This window comes from Spermophilus citellus (genome assembly GCF_964194105.1).
Source record: "Spermophilus citellus genome assembly, chromosome: 7".
In the NCBI taxonomy this organism is placed as follows: Eukaryota; Metazoa; Chordata; class Mammalia; order Rodentia; family Sciuridae; genus Spermophilus; species Spermophilus citellus.
In genome coordinates, this window is record NC_138188.1 from 107,292,187 (window position 1) to 107,310,733 (window position 18,547).

The 18,547-nt window shown below is 49.2% G+C and overlaps 1 protein-coding gene across 4 annotated transcripts in view; it reads left to right on the forward strand.

The window, feature by feature from the left end:
- PDIA5 (protein disulfide isomerase family A member 5) overlaps positions 1 to 18,547 on the forward strand; it is an 89,341-nt gene that overhangs the window by 17,409 nt on the left and 53,385 nt on the right. For 2 of the 4 annotated variants that reach the window (XM_081302825.1, XM_081302824.1), the window contains exons 2-5: positions 4,795 to 4,921; positions 7,233 to 7,320; positions 16,896 to 16,979; positions 17,236 to 17,281. In XM_081302825.1, the coding sequence (XP_081158951.1) occupies positions 4,795 to 4,921; positions 7,233 to 7,320; positions 16,896 to 16,979; positions 17,236 to 17,281 (345 nt within the window). Of the gene's footprint in view, positions 1 to 2,151; positions 2,236 to 4,794; positions 4,922 to 7,232; positions 7,321 to 16,895; positions 16,980 to 17,235; positions 17,282 to 18,547 lie in introns of all 4 variants that reach the window. The other 2 variants (XM_081302826.1, XM_081302827.1) reach the window with 2 other exon arrangements.

Genomic DNA, 18,547 nt, shown 5'->3' on the forward strand with positions numbered 1-18,547 from the left:
GGCAGGGCCCTAGAGAGGAAGAGGTGGTCCTGCTTTTCTGTTGTTCTTGCTTACTAATAGTAGTCATAAAGATATTTAATTATTATGTTCTTCCGTGTGCTGAGCATTATGTTAGGGTCGTCGTATCCTTTTCCCTCCTCATTTAATCCTGTGCCAACCCTCCAGGTAGGCATTGGTGGTATCCTCTCTATCCTCCGGCCGTAGATGACACTCAGAGGTCTATCACAAGCCTTAGGTCATCATACTATAAATGGTGACACCTAGGTTCACCCAGGTCTGTCCAACTTCAAAGTCAGTGCATTTTCCACAGTGTCTGGGAGATGGCGAAGGGAGACGAGGAAGGCAGAGCTTAGAGACATGCGAGCTGGGTGGCTGGAGACGGACAGACACCTGGTACAGGAGGAAGGAACGCTGCCATTGGACCAGCATGTAGGCATGCGGGGTGCTTCCTGGGCTCTGAAGAGAGCCTTGTACTTTGAGGGAGGCAGGAAGATGGTGGAAGGGGCCTAGAGTGGGGGAGGGGAGGGTGCTAGTGCTGTGACAGATTAGGGATCTGATACTGTAACGGGGTAGAGGGCTGGTTTTCTGATACAAGCAGGACCTGGCCTTGGGGCCTCTGTTCCCCTGGCAGCAGAAAAGGGGGAAAGGGTCCTCTGCAGTGTTTGACCTGCACTGTGGAGATGTTTTATGAGTCTCAGCTCAGCCAGTGGGGGCAGCTCAGCCCCAAGGTAAACTGGAGGGCTGATGAGCAGGAAGCAGGCAGTGACTGGTGCAGTCAGACAAGTTTGCATGGTGAACAAAGGGGAGCCTTTTTCTCCACCTCTAGAGCCTCTGACTTCGAATGTGAAGAGCCTGCCAAACACAGGCAAGCAGGCTGGCTGGGAGCACCTGTCCAACACTGCGCTTTCCCCAGAGGGTGCGACAAAAGAACAGACAGTCTTTGCATCATTAATGTTGTTATTGTAGCTCTAGTTATTGTTGTTACTGAGGTTTGTGGGTTGTGACTTATGGAGTCTGCAGGAAGGCCCTGGGCTGGCCATCCAGGCTCACTGGAGCTGCATCTCCTGGAAAGGAAGGAGCGTGCACGCTGAAAGGTTAAGCAGGAGGGAGTGGAAAACCGGGAATGTTAAGTGGCCTGAGGAAGTCCCCTTGGGCTTACAGGGAGGGAGGAAGTGCCTCCCTCTTGCCCGCCTCTGAGGTTGCTGGCTAGGGTGAGGTCTATCTGAGGGGGACAGAGGGCCTGTCATCCCTCCCCACCTCAGAACCTGAGGCCTCACATCTGAGCTCTTTGGACCAGTCTTCCTGGATTCTGCCTGGATCTTGCTATCCCCATTGTTTTCCCCTCTCCCTTTCAGACCTTCAAATCCTGCTTCTCTAGGCAAATCCTCCTTCTTTTGTGCCCAGGAATGCCTGCAGGCTCAGTCTTGGAGGAGACAGCCCCTCCTCCTGACCCTGCTGGGCCTTCTCACCCCTCCTTTGTCACTAGCTCTTGCACTGGATGTGACTGCTCTGCAGCCTGCTACCAAACCCTCCCCATCTGAAATTCTCCCAGATGTCCTGGGGACCTTGCTAAGCCTTGGGCCCCCTCCGAGCCCCTCACCACTCAGCCTGGCCTGCCTTTCATGTGTCTCCTGCCAGGTGGGGTCTGAGCACCCCTTCTCACCTCCCTCTTGGTTGTCTGCTCCTCTGGCCCACCCACAGAGACTTCAGTCACTCTGTGGCTCACCCTCTTTGGGTGCCTTCTTGCCCACACGTCTCCACCTTGAGCCTTACCCCAAGAGAAAAGCCTCCTCAGCTACTGTTCCCACTCTTCCATCTTTAGCTATGGATTCAGTCTCCCAGCCCAGATTCCTCAGAGGCATTTGGGCTTTTCATCTTTCTTCCTCGCTTACCTGTGAGCAGTCATTGAATCTGTAGTTTGTCCCTCCATGACCCTTTTCTCTCCACTGGGGTAGCTGCCCAGCTGGTCCTTATACCACCAGCCCAGTGGCTTGATGAGTCTGTACAGTCCCACACTCATTCCTGCACCCCTTTGTTAACTGGCCAGCCATGCTCCCACCTGCTTCCTTCCCAGACCATGGACTCCCAGGCCAGCCCCCTGCTCTTTCACTGGCTCCAACCCCGACCCTCACTGTATGTTGGTCTTTCCAGGTTCTGTGGTCCCTTCCAGGGCTCCTGAGATCTGCCATGTACTCACCTTCTTTCTGACCTACTCTTGGTAGGAGACCTCTGCAGGTCAGTGTGTTAATGGATGTGATTTGTCATGTTTATTAAGCTGGACAAACATTTCCTGAGGGTTTTCCGTGGACCCTGCCCTCTAGAGCTCTTAATCATGGGGGTGGAGGTGAGGGTGGGGAGACAGAACCTTCATAGAGACCAGCAGGCAGACTGCAGGGAGGGCCCCCTGTCAGCCCAGCTTCATGACTGGTAATAGGTTTCAGGCAGAGTCAATTTGCTCAGTGTATTTCCTGTGGAGCTTAAATTCTCTACTGTGTCATGGTAAACATTGGGTTAGAGGCTTTGGTGGCTGGCTGGAAAGTGGCTTGTTTAATCTCAGGTGGCCTTTGGTCAGATGACCTGAGGGATTGACTGGTTTTATAGGAAGGAAGCTCAGCTGTGCCGGAGACAGGCTCCTGTGGTTTCTTGTGTGGACATGGTTGTCCCTGTGGCCCAGCTGCACGCCTCTGCCTGGGCAGCTCTTCCCTTTTCCTTCTCCAAGGTTCCAAAAGTAGGTGCCTGCCAGGCTCAGGAAGGGCTGGGCAGTTGTTTTTCTTGACTGGTCAGATTATCTGAGGATTAAAAACAGCAGCAAGGCAATCTGTTTTTTAAACAGATTTTTCCCCCCTCTCTCTCATCACCATGTGCATTGAGCTATGGACGTTTTAGACTGAAGTTCATTAGCTCCCTGGGAGCAGTTGGATAACACATACTAATCAAGTTGGAGGAGCTTTTTGGTACGCTTTTAAGGTTGCACAAGGGCAGTGGGTCCTCAAGCATTGCGTCCAGGTTGGACAGGATGGGCAGGGTAGACTGAAGGAGAAATAATTCCTCGACTTTTTTTTAAATATCCTTTTAGTTGTCAATGGACCTTTATTTAATTAATTTATTTATATGCAGTGCTGAGAACTAAACTCAGTGCCTTACTAGGCAAGCCACAACCCAGGCCAATTCCTTGTCTTCCTCTTGGAAGGTTGTACTCTGGGGAGAAGGACCTCTGGATCCCAATGGTAGATTGTTTAGAAATACTGGAGTATGGTCATGTTTTCTGTCTTCCACTCTGCTGAGATGGAAATTTGTGTTATGTATTATGGTAACTGATACTGACAGCTTATATGATTTATAAAGCATGTTCACTAAGTCCTCCCATCTCATCCACACAGCAGTCTCATGAAGGAGGTATTATCCCCAGGTCAGATGTGAGTCATGAGGCCTCTGGAAGTTGAGTGATGTTGCCTGGAATCTTGGTTGTAGAGTGGTAGAGCCCAGACTCAACGCTAGACCTCTGTCTACCAAGAAGCTGTAGACTGAGAGGAATGGGGGCGAGCAGAGAGACTGGGATTCAAATGTCCCGGCTGGCCTTATTAGCTGTGTAATTTTGATCAGATTCTTTGTTTTTAAAATTTTCTGACAGAAATCAAAACTCTTCTCAGTATGGTGGAACACATCAAATAGTCTCCACTTGCCCCTTTTTACTGATCACATTCCTCTATGATTTCTGACCTTGTTCTAGTCCAGACTGGTCGCTCTGTAGCCTCTGTTGTCCCAGGACATCTCTTCACCATCATCATGGTAATTCTCCTTGCCTCTGATCTGCTAGATCCTAGGTTCCGTGTTGCTCTCATTTTTCCTTTCTTATTTTGCTACAGCATGGATTCCAGCGGCTGCCTGAGAAAGAGTGTGTTGGTGGTAAATTTTGCATATCTGATATCTTTGTTCTGCATGAGTAAATCTATGCTCACGACAGTTTGGCTGGTTATAGAATTCCACTTGGTTATCATGCTCCTTGAGAATTGTGAAGGCATCATTTCATTGTCTTCTGGGGTGCATTTTCCCTTTTGAAGCTTCTATGATATCCTCTTTGTCCACAGTACTGTACCTTGGTGAGGGTCTTTTTTTGTTCACGATGCTGGGCTCTCTCAGCTGAAGACACACCCTTCATATTACAACATTTTCTTTTTCTTTTTCTTTTTTTTTGATACTTTCTTTCCCTTAGTTTTTCTCCTTTTGTGTGTATGTGTGTGTGTTTTTAATTTGGCTTTTGTAGCTAATGGATCCATTCACTCATCTTTCTTAATGTATGTCCTTTTTAATTTTTTTTTCCTCGGAATATTTTTCAGTGCTGAGATCTCTTAGCTGAGTAATTAAAAACTAACACCTTTCGTCCATTCCCATCCCAAACACAAAGGGGAGATCTTGATTCTCTGTGGTTTTCTGCTTTAGTCTTCTAAGTGGATGGAGTTTTCATATGGCACCAGCGTGTGGCATTTGGGAATTGTATACAGTTACAGACATTGACCTCCCAGGAGCTTTCTTCTGGGGTGATAACACTGCGTGCCTGTGTACCCACACAGTCCATCTAGCCTCATCAAGTGTGTGGAGTGGGAGGGAGAGGTGGAGACTGGGAGTGGGCTGGGAGGTGCCTCTGGAGGTGAAGAGGCTGGTGCGCTGAGAAAGTTTGGTAACCTCATTCCTTAGAAGGAAAATGTGCTCTTGGTGCCACGTACCTAGGCACTGATTCTCCCCTGAGCCAGGCTGGGAACTGGGACTCATGGTCCTTGGCTTCTTGATCCACAGGTGGTCCTTCCTACGTGGCTATCCTCCACAAAGGTCTCCTCGCTCATTGAGAGGATCTCTGACCCCAAGGACTTGAAAAAAATTCTCAGGACCCGGAATAACGTACTGGTGCTTTACTCCAAATCCGGTGAGTGTCTCTCCTGATCTTGTCATCATCCATTAAACTATAAACTGGTTGCCATCAGACAGAGTGCACGAGAGCAATCTGTTGCTCTGTAAGATGGGTGGGAGTCCAGGTGGTAAGGGAGACCTTAGGATTAAGGCCACTCAGGGAGGGTCCTGGGATGTTAGAGTGTCAGTGAAGATTGAGGCAGAGTTACATACAGGCATTTGTTCAGCTGTTTTTGCATCCCGAGGGTCATTTTAATTCTTGATTATGACTACTCCTTAGAAAAGTGCTCTGGAGCCCCTCACTACCTTGGGAGGACAGTAAACCACAGTGGGATGGACAGTGGCTTCCTGCACGGGCAGGGCTGAGCCTTACCCGGGTATGCTTTGCTGGAGCTATTGATGAGCTGCCTGAGTTTGCCTGTTGCCAGCTGAATCACCAAGTGTGGAGGCACTCACCCGGGCCAGCAGCCCTGGCCCTGCCCGGTCCCCATCTGTCCCCCTCTGGGGTCAGACACAAGACATGCAAGACTGGCTTTGGAGTGGGCCCTAAGCTCGGCATGGCAGCTTCACTGGGGCAGGAGCAGCAGCCTGCCTGTCTTCTGACCTTGAGGCTGGCAAGGGCACTGTGGACATAGAGAGGTTGGCCTGGCTCTTGGCAGCAATTTTGGGAAGGGCAAATGGCTGATGGTTGATCTTGTTCCAGCATAGTGAAGGGTTTTTTTTTGCAGCTCCCGAGGATGTCAAGTTTTCTGTGCTCCCAGAGAAGCAGCAGCCAGTAGCTGGGCCAGCTCTGGGCACAGCTCTCCCTGGCAGTTCATCCTCGACATCATTGGCACTTGCGGCTGATGGATGTTTTGGACGCGTGACCCTCCTGAAGCCTGTGCTCTCTAAGTGTCCATGGCACATGGCCATTCTTGTGGCCACTTGCTGCTCCTTCCTTTTACAAGGGCCTGGCACACATACTCCCTGAGTTTGTTTTTGGAAGCCTAGAATATGAGGAGCCTTTCTCTGCTATCAGGAATAGCAGGGAAACTGAGGCAGGGGGAAGCAGTGTTTCTCTGGAGGTCCAGGTACGGGCCCCTGAATAAACCTGGCTCCCTCCCTTAGACATTCCTGGAGCTGGGTTGGTTGTCAGTGAAGAAGGATGCTCGGCTCCTTCTCAGGATACAAGGTACTTTTATGACACACACAGTACTTTTATGAGACAATTTCATTCGCTTCCTTGCCACAGGGGAGGTCGTGCACTCTGTCTGATGGCAACCAGTTTTCAGTTGAGGTCCTTGGAGCTAACAGGGAGTAACTGACTTGCCTGAGGTCTCCTTTCTAGGGGTGGCAGAGCTGGACCCTTAAGTTGCCTCTGCTTCTGTGTCCTCTGATGGAGGATAGGAAGAAATTGGTTAATGCTGCAGTGACAGAGGACTTTGAGATCAGCTTAGGGCACAGACAGGGCCTTTTACAGTAAGAGAGTGAGAGTGGGGTGTGTCGGGCCTGAGCTCTCCGTCTCTGCCCCTGGCCTAGCCTTGCCTCAGTTTCCTGACGGTAGAGCTCCCGTGCTGCTGACTTTCCAGTCTCCTTACTGCTTTGGAGTGCTGGGGGTGAGGCCTGAGCAGTTATCTCAGCCCCCTGCCCCCTTGCCCACACCTGTCACACAAGACTTGTGACTCCAGTGGGTTTTCTGAGCATCACAGAAGCTGAATTTTTTCTTCCCTCCCTTTCTGTGACTGAAAGGCAGGGTTGGGACAGGTGGTGGGGGACTTCTGTATTGCTGTCCTTTATGGCCTCACCCCTGCCTGCACTTTAGGAGGCTTTCTCCCCTTGGTGGCTTGCCCTCCTCCTGCCTGGCCATGGCTTCCTGGGAGGGCCTCCTCTGAAGGCTCAGGAGTATTTCTTGCATGATGCTTTTTGTTGGTGTCTGAAAGGATCAGCTTTTTTTTTGTATCTACAAACAGCTACCATTATCCACACTGGAAGAGAAGATCCGCGGAGGCTTATAATTCAGACATCATTTCTGCTTGGCTTTGGGACATATCGGATGGGTTTTGGTGGGAGAGGCAACAGATTGCTCTCCCTGCCTGCATCTGCCTGGCGGGCCTTTTGAGTGAGCTTGCTGACTAGGGATACACATGGGAAGGTGATCGGAAGCTGTAGGGTGCCGGTATCAAACACTGGCCACAGAGGCTGGTCCCCAAGACCCTGCAACCCGTAATAGTAGCCAGCTGCTTTGCCCAGATCCACAGGGACTATCACTGGACCAATGAGAGGCCTTTCCCTTCTGCTGTTCTTCCAGAACTCCTAGATACAAATGTTTAATGTTTTGTTTTTTACAGAGGCAGCAGCGGAAAATCATCTCAGGTTATTGTCCACTGTGGCCCAGGCAGTGAAAGGACAAGGCACCATCTGCTGGGTGGACTGTGGGTACGTCCTGGGAGCACAGGGCACAGTGACTGGGGGGGCATGTGGGAGTGTGAGGGCTTTGGTGGTTGGGACAGACTTGTCCTTTGGTTAATACTCTGGGAGAGAAGATGGCAGGTTCTATGGGGATTAACCCTGCCCTGGAGAGGGGAGGTCTGGCGGTCCTTCCCTTTCTTCCCAGCCCCCTCCTTTCCTTCTCATTTCACGGAGCTTTCACTTTCTATTACGTTTTCTTTTTCTTTTTTCTTCTTTTTTTTTTTTTTGATTATTCTTATTTTTTCATTGGTTCTTTCTAGTTATACATGACAGTAGAATCTATTTTGGAACACAATTATAAAAACACAGAATATATTTTGTTCTAATTCAGTCCCCAGTACTTCCCCTTCCCTTCCTCTAACCCCGATCCCTTTCTTATACTCTACTGATCTTTCTACATTTACCTATAGTTATTTGTTTAAATTAATTTCTGGAGGATGTACATGATGGTGAGATTCACTATGGTATATTTATTTATGTACATAGGAATATTATATCTGATTTGTTCCAATAATTTTCTTTTTTCCATTCCCCCATTCCTTCCCTTTTATTCCCCTTTGTCTACCCCACCCATCTTCTATTTGTTTTTTTATCCCTCCCCCCTTATTGTGGATTAGCTTCTGCATAGCAGAGAAAACATTCACCCTTAGATTTTTCGGGACTGGCTTATTTCTTTTAGCATGATAGTCTCTAGTTCCATCCTTTACTGGCAAATATCATAAAGTTATTATTCTTTTGGGGTAATACTTCATTTTATATATATATATCTCACATTCTCTTTATCCATTCATTCTTCTGTTGCTTTATTTTGTATTCCTAGAGGGAGAAAGGTGCAGAGGGGACCTTGTTTTATAGAAGAGGCTGCAGAGAGGCACAGTGATTTTCAGGGTTGGCTTGTAGTAGGTCTGCAGCAAGAACCACACGCTTTACCTCCAGCCCAGGCCTTCCCACTAGACGTCTCTGCTGTCCACAGCAAAGGTGGTGAGGTGGGCTGCTCTATATAACTGGGCCTGGGCTTGGACTCCTGCAATGGGTCCGGCCTGGAAAGGTCTTTTTAGCCTTTAATATAGCCATTCTTGCCTGAGAAACAAGCCTGCCACTACCTTGCAGTTTAAATGAGCTTTTATGGAACCCACTTCAGTATAATCCTTTTCTGATTTCAATCTGAGTTCTAAATGACTGTTTTGCAAGTGAAGTTTTATAAGTTGATGGCCTCGGGCTTATTCCACCCACAATTAGAGAGAATTGAAGGAGATTCATATTTTAACAAAGCACTGAACAAGCCCAGGAGAATACATCTTAGCCAAGTAGTGTGTGAGTGTGAGTGTGAGTATGTGTGCATGCATCTGACCTCACAACTCCACATTTGTTCCCACACTAGCTGAACAGAACAGACTCCTCTCTATGTGGCTGGTGAGATCTTAGCTGCTAGTCGATTCTAGTTCATAGCTGATCTGAAAGTGGTAGTGACTTCCAGGTGTCTGTCTCCCACATTTTACCAGCAGTGTTCTGCATGACTGGCAAAGTAACAAAGCCTATTGGAGGGGCAAGCCACTTTAGAATTTCCCTATCATCTGAAGATGACAATAGTTCTGCTAAGCTGACAGAGCCCTATTGTGCAGAGTTCCTAAGAGGCTTATCAGTGGCAGGAATGGGCAGAAGAGCTTTGATTTTGCCGCTCTTTTCACCTGGACCTGTTTGTAAGCTATTACTGAGCACCTACTATGTGCTTTGAGAATGCACAGATGAGCAACAGCGCCCTCAGGGAGCCTGCTGTGCAGGGAGGAGGCTGATACACTGCCAGGTGGAGGACCTGTAAACAAAGGCTCTATATGCAGAGGGGTGATCACTTAATGCTTCCTGGGAAGGCCAAGGAAAGCTGCCCGGAAGAGATGAAGTTCCAATGGGGGGTGAAGCCCTTATGGCTTTCAGGCGCTCCCTATGGGGGCAAAAGGCCTGCTCTGGTCCCTAGATGGGTTGAAGAACATCCAACTGAATGATGGGGTCAGGGCCAGAACGTGAAGGTGATGTGGAGGATTAGAGCTCAGGACTAAACTTTGGAGTTCTGATGTCTAGGGCCAGTAAAAATGCCACTGAGAAAATCCTGCGAATCTGATGTGAGAGCTTAAAAGAGGCACCGTATAGAAAAGGATAGAATGTTCCACATAGTTGCTTCTCAGTTTATTGAATTTATCTCCATGAGAGCAAGTATACACCAAAATGTTAAATAGCATTAAACTAGTGTAGATAAGTAGGTGGATTATGGCACTGACATGGATTATGTTGGGAGCCGGAATATCTGGATCTGACTTTGAAATTAGAGGCAAAGTACACCTGAATATACCTGAGCAACTCAAGGGACAGCTCTGGTCCCTACGGGTCACTTTGGGTGGCAGGTCTCAGGGACTACTGTGAGACAAGGAGATCCCAAAGGCCCGAGTTGGCTTCTGCCCTTCTATTTAGCCACTCCAGCTCCAGACTTCTAAACTTGCCCTATAAATCCTCAGGGGAGCCCCCCATGTTCACTTGGCGGGCCCTAGGTTGGCAGTCCCCACTGTGGTCCCACATGCGCTCCGTCTGTGTCTGTGAGTGTGTGAATGAGACGCTCCCAGGATGGGCAGACGTGGTGTTGGGAGTGCTTTCTGCTGCTGTCTGCAGAGGAGGGAGGGGTGGCACAGAGCCAGCGCTGCTCTCTTTAGCCCGCTTCCTTTAAGCAACAGATGGTCAGCCAGAGTGCGCCTCCTCTCCAGTGGGCCCTGCTGAGGTTCCCATGTCATTCTCTCCAACTCTGCCACCTCTGCCCTGCCAGCAAAGGCTTGGAAGCTAGATTGGGGATGCCAGGGCTTGGGATAGGGGTGACCAGGAATATCAGGAATGAGCAGGTGAAGGGCAGGTGAGAGGATCAGGGAACCTCTGGGTAAAAGAAGAGGCTGCTGTGGTGTTGAGGTGTCTTTGCAGGTGTATGGGATAAAAGGCACAGCCTTCGATTAGGAGGAGGCCTGGTTGCGGGGCCAGCCCCTCTTCTTACTAGTCTTGTGACTTTGAGTGAGTCAGTTAACCTGAGTCTGTCCTCGGATGTGACAGTGCTACATATCTGTCTTCTTTCCAGGTCTGTGGTAAGGAACAGGTAAGTAAATGTGGTAGACTAGAAAGCAGTTTAAATGGGAAATGCCATTCTGCTATTGTTATTTTTCATCCGGGCAAAATCGACCAGAAAGAAGCTGGATGGGAGAGCACATTTTATTTGTTGAGCAACTTCTTGTTGAGTGAAGTTGCTTGGTCTGTGGAGTGTGCCCAAGAAGGTATTGGGCATGGGAGTCAGCCACAGCCTGTGGGGTGTTTGCTGTGCCACTTATGAAGTATGGGGTATAGCAGATGTGTAGGACTGCAGGACAGGAATCCTGGCTCTAAGTCTAGGTTGTTCACAAATAGCTGCAGGACCTTTGGCAAATCACTACCTTTCTCTGGGCTTCAGCTCAATCTTCTGTGAAATGTGGAGTAGATTCTTCCAAGTTGCTCTCCTCCCTAAATTGGCCTGGTTCAGAAAATGCCAGAAGCTGCCAGGCTTGATGTGCATGTGAAAGTATGCAGGGGGCATTTGCTTCCGGTGTCTGCCTGGGGGTCTTTCTTTGTGTCTCTCCCTATTGTGCGTGACCCCTCTCCTTCTCCCTGAGGTGCTATCTTCTGTCCCCACCCCTATTTTTCTCTCCTCTTACTAAGTTTCTGATGCTTCTTCCCAGAGAGGGGCTGGGTCCCTGCTTCTCCCATTCTTTTGGCCTCTTTTCTCCTCAGTGGGGAGCTCTCTTTTCCCCCTTTTTCGGTTCTTCTGGCTCTTTCCTTGCTCTTCCGCTTATGCACCTGCAGTCACATGTGCGCCCTTCTGTTTGGTTTCTCCCTGATCCCAGGCGCTGTCACTTGTGCTGTGAGGTGTCAGCAGAGAGCATGGCTTCTGTCCAAGGGTTTGACAGTTCTCCTTCCCCCTCCCTCTACCTCCCAGCCCTGACCTCCGCAGCCAAGCTTGGTTGGACTGGTGGTAGTTGTCCAGCTACGTGGGTTGTGCGTGAGGGAGTTGGTCGTCCCTTGTGCCTTGCCAGCCTGGGGCTGGGCCTTGGTGTGTGGTGCTGCTCTCAGGAAGTTGAGCTGAAGCCAGCTGCCGTCGCTGAGCCTGGTGCGCTGGTTCCTGAGGCTGCACTGCTGGGTGAGACTGTCCCGACAAGTGCACGTCGCTTTCTTTCCCTAGGTGTTTAAGGTCATTGCCTAACTACATTTTCATTCTACCTTGCTCTCCTCCCATCTGCTTGGTTTTCCCTGGAAGAGTGTTGACTCCCCCGATGCAAGATGAGAGGCCTGCCAAGGCAGGTGTAACGTTATTTTGAAGTCTTACATTTTCTTCTGAAAGTTATTTGTGTTTAGCCTTTGTCCCTTTATATACAAGCATGACAAACATCACTTACCCTGGGAAAAAACAATAAAATAGATTCCCAGAAGTGCCAGATTGTGACTTCAGATTCCTTCTGGCACTTGGCCATGCACTTGGGGTGACATGTGCTTTCTAAGAAGCAGAGCCTTAGAATCACAGGCCTGAGCAGGCAGGTGGGGAGGGGCGTCTGTGGAGTTGAAGCCTCGCCCTTCTCTCTCCTCTCCATCACTCTTACTGACTGCAGCGCCTCCCTCATGCTGTATTACCTACCTTGCCGAGGTAGGTACCTAGGAGAACAGCCAGTCGGAGAGGGTTGCTGTTTTTGAGCCCCTTCAAAGAGTGCTGTGTGGCACTGCAGTCTGTGCAAGTTCAAGGTCCAGCTGTTCCAGGACTGTTCTCTCACTGTCCCTGCCTCCTGCTCCCCAGCCACATTCCTTCCTATTGTCCTGGCTGCTTGGCTCCAGGCAGTCACTCTCAGTATCTGCTGCTCTCCGCTTTAACCCCGTGCCCTTCCTGTCTCTGAAGTGAGGCGCTACCCACATTTTATCTTCTCCTCATCTCAAGGGGATCACAGGTCCATCTGCTTGGAATCCTGCCATGGCAGATGGGAGGAAAAGATTTACCCTTCTTTGACTGATGGGGAAATGGAACTCAGGGAAGCCGAGGTAGCTAAAAGCACAGAGTTCATGCCAGACAACTGCAGGCCTTGCTTTTTTTTCAACCTTGCTTTTCTACCCCATCAGGAGACTGAACGTGGTATGCTGTGGATGTAAAAATGCAGTCCGCGGTGGAGGGAGGATCCAGTGGGGGCGAGGAGAGAGATAACAGGAGTTCTGATTTTGTTTTTTGAGTCTCTATATTCTGTCCTGGGTCCTGGCTCCTCGTTCATGTGTCAGAATGTAAGGCAACTTGTCTTGATCTTGTAGTGTTAGTTGACCTGGTAGAGGGATCAGAAGCTCCATTCAGCTCACATGGACAAGGCCTGCATTTTGCAATTCAAGAAATCGGGAGCCTCGTCCAAGGCGGCAGAGTCAGATCTAGAAGCCACCATTGCAGCTGGCTTCCCTTCAGGGAAGTTTTTGGGACTTAGGCTGCAACTCGGAGGAGACCTAATACCTCCTCTTCTTAGCCTCCAGCACCTTGTTCTCTTTCTTCTTCCTCTCACTCCCACCTGTCATCCCTGGGTCTGACTCCTAGAAGTGTATGTCACCAGGCTCTTGGATAATTATCATCACATGTGAAGATCAAATCAGCACAGCATCACACACCTGCGGCAGCCACCAGACTATCAGCCAGCCACCTGCAGCAGCTCCATATGACAATGCTGTGCTTATATGGAGCGGGAGAGGTGTGGACAGAGCTCTCATCTTTCCCTCCTCATTTTCCTTAGAGAAGATCCAAGTGAGTGGGGGAGGGAACGGGTTATAGCAGATCAGTGACCTTGATGCCTTGCTCCCTGGAACAGTAGGTGAGTGAGTGGGCAGACTTATGGCTGGTTCCTGCAGGCCAGGGGCCAAGGACCAGGGGTGGGCCTTGACACTCCATGACTCAGGCAAAGCAGCTCATTTCCTTGCTGTCTGCCTTTGTCTCCTTTTCCCCCCAGAGTCTTAGCCACAGGCTGGCGGAGGCAGGGAAGAAGGGAGGCAGTAGATCAATTAATTGTACTTAATCTATCAACCCAGATCCTTTTAAGTCCCAGAGCTGGGGTAATTTTCTCCCCTTCTTGAACTCTTATGAATTTTATTGTCTGTGCTGCACAATTAGTACATGTTCACGTGCACACTTAGACACTCTAAGAGACAGGATTAGGGGGAGGGGAACAGGGCTGAGAGTACCCCATTAGGAATTGTCACCTGGCAGGATTCCTGGAGCCCAGCACACAGCCCAGAAAGCCTGACGTGCAGGACCTCAGCCCAGCAGCTCCAAGACATCGATTCTGCTCTGTCACCCCTCCCCCCACAGTGAGCTTATTTATAGTGCCTATTGTGTGCCAGGTGCCAGAGTGACCCTGGGGAAAGAGGTGTGAACAAAACCCATCCCTTGCCTTCAGGGACAGTCAGTGGACAGGCAATTAGATGTTGAAAATGCAGTACAGGGGAAGGGAAGTGGGCATGCTGGATCCGGTGGGTGGCTGAAGCTCTCAGGTCTGTGTCAGAAGTGTACTGTCAGGACAGGAGGCCACCTCCTTACCTACTCCTCTGACAGAAGGAGTGTGTGTTCAGGGGGTAAAGGAGGGGAGAGAATTCTTGGGAGTGTCACATCGCCTAAGGAAGAGGGTGTATAGAGTCTGCCACAAGGAATCCTGGGGCACAGATGGGTGATTAACTATAATGAAGGCCTGTTGCTGCAGTCTGGGCCAGACCTCGGGCCATACTGACCAGGGTGCCTCTGTGCTCCCAGCTCCACCAGCCACATGGTTAATTTGGAGCATCGTTCCTAAGCATGTTCTGGCCTGCAGGGGATCTGAGGTTGCAGCAGCAGGACTATTCCGTGGTATAGGTTCTGGCAGATGGGCAAAGATTGGGGTAGGAATGACCTGAGCCCTGTCATTCTTCCCTCTGCCTTGTGAGGGTCACAGGCCCCTGCTGTGCTTCTGGGCTGGGGCTTGGTTCTTGCCCCAGGTGCTGTCTGTTGTTGCAACTGAATGTATGGTTGGTGGTCACAGAATCATTTGAGCACAGGACAACAAGGCCTGAGAAGGAGGGTGCCAGGCCAGTGGTTATGAGTATCCCAAATAAAGTTAACTCAGGCAGGGGAAGGGCACCAGATTTGCTTTGGGTTGCTGTCAAACAAACCTGCCACTTATCAGCGTAGCTTTACGACAAAGTCTGGAGCTCTGGAGGGACAGACAAACCCAAACCAAAATAGCTCTTGTTGGAAGAGGCATGTGTGGGGTCCTCACAGGGCTTTAAGGTGAGAAAGTATCCAGCGACCTGTTGCTGGGGCCTTCCTTATGCTGTGTACCATCCCCGCCCACCCCCCACTCTCCTCTTCACCTGCAGCTTATCTCTTCTTGCTGGCTCTCACAAGACCTTTGCTACATTAGGGAGGAGCCATTGCAATGTCATTACCCTTTCCTCCCTTCAATGCATTATGCATTTCTTGAGTCCCAACTGTTTGCAAGTCTGCAGCTGGAAGCCATCATATCCGCAGAGGTGGCTAGACAGCTGGGCTAGTGGGAAGGGAAGCCCGGGCCCTGGGTGGGTAGGGGCACATCTCCCCTGACCCACACGTCCTGTCTATGGAGATACGCTTCTTGACTTGCAAATTACATCTTTACACTTACATTGATGTCCTGAAATTTTGCTTGTCCATCGTTGAGTGTTGCTTTTACAATTGAGCTGAGTGATTTAATGAGTCCATCTGTTCTGAGGCTCCTGCATAGCTGCATGAAGCTGATGGCTACAGAGGGAGGTAAGGTATGTAAACAGGTGAGGAAAGAAGGGACTTCCTGCAGGTGGCTGGGTACTTGGTAGAAGAGAGTGGTCATTGGCATCTAGTGGGTATTAGATAACCTAGATGCTCTCACCATGTCCGTCCAGATCTGGAGAAATGGCCTGACATAGCAAGCAAGTCTCTGCACATGCACCCTGATGGTCTGTCTTTGGCTGGCTGATGGGGAGCTTGGCTGAGTGCAGAGAGGATGGTGAGAGCAGGTATGGCTCTGAGGGGCTGATGTAGGGAGGTGGGGACAAGGAGAAAGAGCCACTGCCAGACAGTAGTCTCACACAGTGGTTCCCAAACTTGAGCATGCATCATAATTGCCTGGAAGGCTTGTTGAAACAGTTGCTCGAATACCCTGAGAGTTTTTGATTCAGTAGGTCTGGGATGGGGCTGAGATTTTGCATTTCTAATGGGTGATGCTGGTTCAGGGATCATACTTGGAGGTCCGTTTGTCTAGCAGAAAGGACCAAGATTAAATGAGGTCATGCATGAGCACTCTGTAAACCATGAGCAACCACTGATAGACATTTCTGGTTAGAAGAATTGGAAGTGTAATGTCTCAGAGGCCAACGGAGGGGCTCCTTTCACCAATGCTCCCCTTCCTCCTCTGGCTTTTGTCAGTATCTGATCAAATTCATCAGTTCTTCAATAAGGTAGGGAATTTTCCTCTTTTATGGGACAGATAGTCTGTAACAGATGATGCATGTTAGAACTTTGAAAACAAAATCTTGCTTGGGCCTTACCCCCACCAATCCTGAAGTAATGGTATGGGAGGATCAGGAATTAGTATGGTTTAAACTTTCCCAGGTGAATCTTTTTTTTTTTTTGGTTGTGTGTGTGTGTGTGTGTGTGTGTGTGTGTTTTAATTTCTTACATACATCACAATAGAGGAGTGCATTATATTCATAATTTTTTATATATACCTTTATATCACAATTTATCAAATCTCTGTTTGTATATAAGGTATGTTGACACCAAATTCACATCTTCATACATGAATTTTGTATAACGATGACCGTCTTCTGCCACCATTCTAGCTATTCCCATTCTCCCAGGTGAATCTTATGAGCAGCCCGGAATGGGGTTTCCTTTCTGTTTTTCTCCCCTCCTCTTCTCCCTGCTGCTGTTGCTGCTGTTGCTGCTGCTGCTGCTGCTGCTGCTCCTGCTGCTGCTCCTCCTCCTCCTCCTCCTCCTCCTCCTCCTCTCCTTCTCCTCCTCCTCCTCCTCCTTTCTTCTCTCTCTCTCTCTCTCTCTCTCTCTTCTTTTCTTGAGGCAGGGTCTTACTATGTTCCCCAGTATGACTTAAGGGATCCTTCTGCCTCAAGTAGCTGGCACTACACGTGCCTGCCACCAGAGCTGGCTTAGGGATGGATTACTTTTCTTACCACAGTGTGCCATCTGCCTGCTCAGCTTCCAGACACTTTCTCTGTCTGGACCCATTCATGTGGCCACTTAGGAGAAGTGATACTCCTGTCTGCTTGTTCCCGTCTCTCTTGATCAGACTGCATCCTGATGGGTGTTCTTTCCCTAACTCTCTAAGAACCCACTTTTGACTTCTCATCTACTACTGAGAATTCCAGGTACCAGGCTTATTTCTAAGGCCACCAGCAGATTTTGCTGTCAGCACCTATGTGAGGACTTCAGGTAACAAATGGTTCCCGACATTTGTGTCTTTCAGTGACACAGAGAGCAGAAAATTGTGCAAGAAGATGAAAGTTGACCTCAGCCCAAAGGACAAAAAGGTTGAATTATTCCATTACCAGTAAGTACATGGGAGACAATTCCAATTTCCAAGTAACTGCTGAAAGCTTTCATTGGTATTCACAGAGAACAGCAATTTTTAGTTAGATTAATTTCATTGCAGAATGATTTTTTCCCTGTGTTTATATTTATTTCTTAAAAGAAAAAAAATCCTGAACTGTGTTCCGTAGCTGAGTCTTATTAAGATGCTTTAGAAAACCAAAGGTATGCATCTTTACAACCATCCTTAAAGTTAACACCTTTTTCTCATTTGACAGGGATGGTGCATTTCATACTGAATATAACCGAGCTGTGACATTTAAGGTAAATTCACTTCCCTCGTTCTCAGCAGGGGTAGGGCCTGAATGGATGCCAGAGTCTGGCGGTTTCCCTGTGAGAGAAGGGAGGGCAGATTGCACAATGGCTCTTCCGAAAGACCTGAGGATCCTCATCTCTAGATCCTGTGTGAACAGAATTTCTGGAAAAGTTTGTAATTGTTAACACAAGGGGAAAACCCAGCCTCACAGAGAGGTTGACGAACTTATAGGAGTTTTCTGGTGAGGCAGGTGATGTCATGTCTCTCCACTCCTCACTTTGTGACTTCAAAGCCATCTCCCCATCTCTGTGGTGGTGCCCATAGTGGATACCTGTTACCAAAGGGGTCGTGTGGTGTGCCCAGATTAGCATGAATAAGTTGGCATTAGGTAACTTGAGCTGATGGTACCTTTGGGCTGATGTGGCTTGTTCCAGATGAGATGTGGATGTCACTGAAGTGTTCCCTGCTACCAGTCCAATCTAAATGTGGATGGAAAAGCATAGATGAAAATAAATGAGACCCTGTAATGTACAGGCGCCGTCCCCTTATCGCAGAGCAGCTGCCCAGCCCTCAGCCCTTCTCCTTCAGCTCCGGCATCTTCTTCCTCAGTCCCATCTCCTTTCACTTCTGATCCGGATGCTGCTCCTCCACCTTGACTGGGCCTTGCGTTTCCTCTGGCACCAGCCTGGGCTAAGCTCAGTTTCTGTAACTCTCCTGAATCTCAGACTGGGTTGGACCCTGTCAGTCTGTCTCCCTTTCTCCATCTGTCTCCTTCCATCCTTTCCTGTCTGTCTATCTGTGTAGCTGTCCTTCCCTCTCTCCCTCTGTCTCCCACCCCTCACCCTTCAAGTTGCTTCTTGTTTATCTGCTCATAATTTGTCCTTTTGGTTAGGTTACTGTGTGGCTTTCACCCTCTATAGGGGCTGATTGCTATCAGTCCTTGGAGAGAAGTCATGTTCCCCCGGGGTGGGAGGGGTAATTGCTTATGCATTGAAAAGAGAAGCTGGCTTGTTGTTTTGTAATCAGGTGGGCCTCTGAGGAATCTGCCCTGCGATCATAGATCAGGGAGCAGTGGCTGTTCAGAACTATATATCATGAATGTAGCAAGAAGCCTAAGGGGTCCCAGTTTGCCACTGAGTGATGGAGGGGACAGAGTCCTGGCCTTTGTTCCATTCCTGTGGAGGGAGCAGCTTCCTCACCCATCCTCTTGATTTCTGCATCAATGAGCTGGAACAGTGGGCTGAGCCTTGTACAGGGTCAAAGTCTTTGATTTC